This window comes from Haliotis rufescens, unplaced genomic scaffold (genome assembly GCF_023055435.1).
Source record: "Haliotis rufescens isolate VD_foot unplaced genomic scaffold, xgHalRufe1.0.p SCAF_18, whole genome shotgun sequence".
NCBI classification, from domain to species: domain Eukaryota; kingdom Metazoa; phylum Mollusca; class Gastropoda; order Lepetellida; family Haliotidae; genus Haliotis; species Haliotis rufescens.
The window spans coordinates 7562067-7567790 of record NW_025963868.1 but is presented as its reverse complement, the minus strand read 5'-3'; the positions used below and the strand labels follow the sequence as shown (position 1 = coordinate 7567790).

General features: G+C 40.8%; 1 protein-coding gene across 1 annotated transcript; it reads left to right on the top strand.

The window, feature by feature from the left end:
* Positions 1 to 751: 751 nt before the first annotated feature.
* On the top strand, positions 752 to 4748 carry LOC125381593 (GATA zinc finger domain-containing protein 14-like). Its single transcript, XM_048398657.1, has 5 exons — positions 752 to 857; positions 2405 to 2518; positions 3097 to 3439; positions 3548 to 4519; positions 4574 to 4748. The coding sequence occupies exons 1-5, from the start codon at positions 752 to 754 to the stop codon at positions 4746 to 4748; spliced, it is 1710 nt and encodes a 569-aa protein (XP_048254614.1).
* Positions 4749 to 5724: the final 976 nt, after the last annotated feature.

The window sequence follows — 5724 nt, the reverse complement described above, 5'->3', positions numbered from 1 at the left end:
ACAGCACAAGGATTACTTTTTACTTAGAATACAGCTTGTGACAGAGCAATGGTAATGGGATGAAGTGAAGTATTCTACAGAATCAAGACCATGACTGTGTGTCTTAACGTGGCAACATGGTTTACTCTGTGCCGTGTGCTGATTCTTTCAGGTTGGTTGTAAAATATTTCATTAAAATGTATTGTTGTATGTGATGAGGAATAGTGTTAACAATGAATCCTGAACGGGTGATGGAACGAACGCCTTGCGTTCATTTAGCTACAAATACAAGGTAGATTATTAATTGTTACCATATTAATGGAATATATATATACAAATATTTTGAAACAGAGAAGCTGTTCATAATGTTTTACATCACACAATAATTTAATATCCTCATATTATTATTAATATTAATAATATTATCATAACTTCACCTTAAAATTCCATGGTAGCCACAATACCATATATGTAGATTTGAAATAATTAGACACTTCATTTAATTAACGTTTTTTTTCTCCCAGTGACCTCCACTGACCTTGACCTGACTGGAGATAATATTCCCGTAGCTGAGGGAGCTGTGCTAACACTTTCCTGCAGCAGAACAGCCAATAAAGTCCCACCGTTAACGGCAGTAAAATGGCATAGAAACACAGAGGAGATATTGCAAACGCTTCATAGAGGAGACCCCCATTATACCACAAACACTTCTGGATATGATGAAGTCTCAGGACGTATTGGAGTGATCACAAACCAACAAACACACAAGGTTATGCTACAGATCAACGCTCGCCTGGATGACGGGTCTGTGTGGAGATGTGGAGTGGTTGACTTCGTCAGCAACAACCTGACTGTTGAAGTCCTCATACCCACAACAGGTATGTACAGCAGAGTGACTTTACACTTCAGTAAAATGTAAAACATTGTGTGTTGGAGCCCTGCCCAAGATATAAATGATCCTTCTATGAATTAGACGAACTGACCCTGTGATAACAACAGCGGGCATAGTAATACACATTTATCTAAGAAAAAATGTCCTGTTGGCGATATGAAAAAGTGGTAATTATCTCCAGCAATAGCCACATTCCCTGCATAACAAGAAGATTCACGTGTCTTGTCAAGTTGTATATACACATTGTCTTTTGACACACGACGTTTAATACACCGATGCTCTACGAGGAGATATAAACGTTGATCGGCGACAGTTGAAATATACTCTTAACACAAGTAGGGGATCATGAACTATAACTGTTAATAAGTATCGCTGTGCACGAATTGCCAATGCTCACCTCCAGCAGCACAACAGCTATAGAATACCATGGCCAGCAATGAGCCTAACCGTTTCCCCCATTGAACACGTCAGGGACATGATTCGGAGACGTGTGTGTCAACGTCATAGCTCGCCGACCACGTTGGCTGAACGAACGCTGCAAGAGGAGTGGGGCAGATTCCCTCAAGTCGGCACGGGGAGACCCATACGCTGCATGCCTCGTCGTGGCAGGACTGTTTAACAAACCTTTGCTAAACTACGAACTTCCGTTCGAAAAACATCAACTCCGAAATTTCCAATCTTGCCCCTATCACCCTTGAAGATCGTTGGCGGTCATACCATCCAAGGTCATACTTCACTACCGGTTGTAATGTGTTTCCAATTCGTTCATTATCATTATACAATTACTATAAACTTATATGTCTTAACGTTAGGACACTTTAAGTTATTTCTGAGCACCCCTTACCTTTTCAAGAGTATATTTGATGTCAAAAATAAATATTCTATTTATCATAAAAACTTAAATTAAATTAAATTAAAATTCCAACTTTTTAACTTTGCAAACAGTAATAACCAGCGCCCTTGGTGTAGAAAAGAATAGCTAACCAGCTTCAGTTTCACGGCGATCAGTGATGTCATTTGATTGTGACATCATTGTAAGTGATGACATCACAATGTTCTACTATGGTTCTACTGGCGGTGGGAGCCAATTGCACTATGTTGATAATTTTAGTTTATATTCTAAACAGATCAGAATTTCGATACTAAATATATTGGACACAGTACTAATACAGCGTAACGTGGTGTTGTAACCGTAGCAGATGCCTAAAGATTAACATTGACGATTATCACTGGAGATTATCGCACGTTGTATTTTCAGTTGCAACACCTGGGAATGGACACACACCTGAAAACAAGTTGGTCACCACTGCTGCACGGAATGGCTCTACTTCAACAGGTGTCCATGTTTGTCAATTTTATACATGAACACCCCATTTTAATGACTCAAGCATTTTCAATTGCAATGCTTAAATGACGTTAAATAGTTTATATGTCAAATATTTAGCCAGCCAATTGAAACACTGAAAACAATGTTTTTGTTTAGCAAGTTTGCTTCATGTTCAGTTTCACAACTGGTGCTTCTGTGTGTTTCAGATAAATCACCTTCTGGTATCCCCAATGTCTACGCTATAGTTGGGTCTAGTGCAGGGACAGCCATCGTTTGTTTCCTAATTGTTTTCGCAGTCATCGGCATCAAACACATTGCTGGTAAGCAGGACACGTAAAAATGTATGAACAGATGACTTATCGTACTGATTACTTTTGTTAGCACCATAGAATACTCGTGGGTAAAAGAGGTAAACGTCAGAGACTTGCATTACCTCGGGCCTTCCTCTCACATCAAACTACTTTTACTGAACAAAACAGTTTAAAACGGCGTTAAACCACCCGCGCCTTCTAATAATATTAGTTTTGTATTTAAAAAGCCACATACATTGGAGAAGTAACGTTATTAAATCTTCATGCCTAGGTATTATGTATGCACTTTTGAATGATACTGAATGGTCTCTACTTTAGAGTTTGATGACAGCAAACTATGTGCCTATGAGACGACGTAGACACTAGACTACGTTGTGTCCGAGTCTGAAGAATTAAAGTCATTTTAATATGATACCTACATGTACCCTACCCTGCGTTTAATACAGACACGTCTTCAAATAATGGTATTCTCATCAACACTGACGTGTTTTCCTCTCCATAACTATGCTCCATCAACGAAGTCCATCGTAGACCTTTTCGGACAACCGCTCGAGATAACTTTTCTTTACTGAATGTTCCTGTTTCAGGTTCAAGGGAGCAGGATATGAATACAATCAATTCTGATCCAGGCACTTCGGGTTTGATTCCCGACGACATCGGGTCAGATGTCAACGTCCAATATAGCAATATCGACATAATCACTGGAGCCACAGGGACAGATGTGAACAGCCAGTACAGTAATAGCAGTGTCATCACCGGGACCACCAGGTCAGATGTGAACAACCAGTACAGTAATAGCAGTGTCATCACCGGAACCACCAGGTCAGATGTGAACAACCAGTACAGTAATAGCAGTGACATCACCGGAACTACCAGGTCAGATGTGAACAACCAGTCCAGTAATAGCAATGTCATCACCGGAACCACCAGGTCAGATGTGAACAACCAGTACAGTAATAGCAATGTCATCACCGGAACCACCAGGTCAGATGTGAACAACCAGTAAAGTAATAGCAGTGACATCACCGGAACCACCAGGTCAGATGTGAACAACCAGTCCAGTACTAGCAGTGTCATCACCGGAACCATCAGGTCAGATGTGAACAACCAGTACAGTGATAGCACTGACATCACCGGAACTACCAGGTCAGATGTGAACAACCAGTACAGTAATAGCAATGTCATCACCGGAACCACCAGGTCAGATGTGAACAACCAGTACAGTAATAGCAGTGTCATCACCGGAACCATCAGGTCAGATGTGAACAACCAGTACAGTAATAGCAGTGTCAACACCGGAACCACCAGGTCAGATGTGAACAACCAGTACAGTAATAGCAGTGACATCACCGGAACTACCAGGTCAGATGTGAACAACCAGTCCAGTAATAGCAATGTCATCACCGGAACCACCAGGTCAGATGTGAACAACCAGTACAGTAATAGCAATGTCATCACCGGAACCACCAGGTCAGATGTGAACAACCAGTACAGTAATAGCAGTGACATCACCGGAACTACCAGGTCAGATGTGAACAACCAGTACAGTAATAGCAGTGTCATCACCGGAACCACCAGGTCAGATGTGAACAACCAGTACAGTAATAGCAGTGTCATCTCCGGAACCACCAGGTCAGATGTGAACAACCAGTACAGTAATAGCAGTGTCATCACCGGAGCCACCAGGTCAGATGTGAACAACCAGTACAGTAATAGCATTGTCATCACCGGAACCACCAGGTCAGATGTGAACAACCAGTCCAGTAATAGCAGTGTCATCACCGGAACCATCAGGTCAGATGTGAACAACCAGTACAGTGATAGCACTGACATCACCGGAACTACCAGGTCAGATGTGAACAACCAGTCCAGTAATAGCAATGTCATCACCGGAACCACCAGGTCAGATGTGAACAACCAGTACAGTAATAGCAGTGTCATCACCGGAACCATCAGGTCAGATGTGAACAACCAGTACAGTAATAGCAGTGACATCACCGGAACCACCAGGTGAGATGTGAACAACCAGTACAGTAATAGCAGTGTCATCACCGGAACCACCAGGTCAGATGTGAACAACCAGTACAGTAATAGCAGTGTCATCAGCGGAGCCGCCAGGTCAGATGTGAACAACCAGTACAGTAATAGCAGTGTCATCAGCGGAGCCACCAGGTCAGATGTGAACAACGAATATTCCACTGCCGATGTTCCATCGAACGAGGACAGGCTATACAGGTGATCAACACATTTAATGACAATGACCACCTGTAAATAATTCTAGCATTTTTAGCAACGCATATTTTTAAGTGTCGAAAAAACGTAATCTTTCTTTCTTTATCATTTTCGAATACACTGTATCTCTGATAGTGTTCGACTGTTCATTTTTATCTATAAATATATATATGTGTGTGTGTGTGTGTGTGTGTGTGTGTGTGTGTGTGTGTGTGTGTGTGTGTGTGTGTGTGTGTGTGTGTGTGTGTGTGTGTGTGTGTGTGTGTGTGTGTGTGTGTGTGTGTGTGTGAACAGTCTGGACATAAGAAAAAGGAAAATTAAGATCGTTCCAATTTACGTTACAAAACTATACTCCATTTTATAACTTGTCATTACAGATGTCTGACAGATACAGATGAATATATCACCGCCACATTTGATTCTACCGAACACATTGATTAAACAACCAGTAATATAATTTCAAAACGAGACGTGTACAGGAACACTGACTTAATGTTCAGAAAGAATAACTGAACTGAAAAAGTTCAAGCTTAACTCAACATACAGCATATTATATAGCGCCGTGAACATTAAACTGAATTTCAATTATGTCAACTCTCATGGATCCACAAAATTAAGATTACTGGTGCTTTCCTATCGGTGATCGGTAGTCAAGGATCATTGTCAACTCTGAATAAAAAAATTAGATTATTATTAACGGATGCAGATTGGTGAATAGAGATTTACAGATGAAAAAGATTGTCAGTTGAGATTAGTATTTGGAGAGTGATTGATTTCTATCGATAAAAGCAGAATGATAGATGGGCACTGGTAGTTCCAGAATGATAAGACCACCAAAGACAGCTACATGAGGTAAAATTTATTGAAAAGATGAAAATTTCAACGAAATCAACATTGAAAGAGAAAGTCATGCAGCATCCGATATTGGCATGACAGTTGTCCGAATTGTGGCTTGATAGCAAATCAAGCTTTCAAAATAATGG

Excerpts from the sequence above, each read along its gene's own strand:
- LOC125381593 (XM_048398657.1), top strand. The coding sequence starts at position 752 with ATGCTACAGATCAACGCTCGCCTGGATGACGGGTCTGTGTGGAGATGT. Across the intron at positions 2,519-3,096 it reads CGGCATCAAACACATTGCTG|GTTCAAGGGAGCAGGATATG; the intron begins GTAAGCAGGACA and ends TTCCTGTTTCAG. Across the intron at positions 3,440-3,547 it reads GTCATCACCGGAACCACCAG|GTCAGATGTGAACAACCAGT; the intron begins GTCAGATGTGAA and ends CGGAACCACCAG.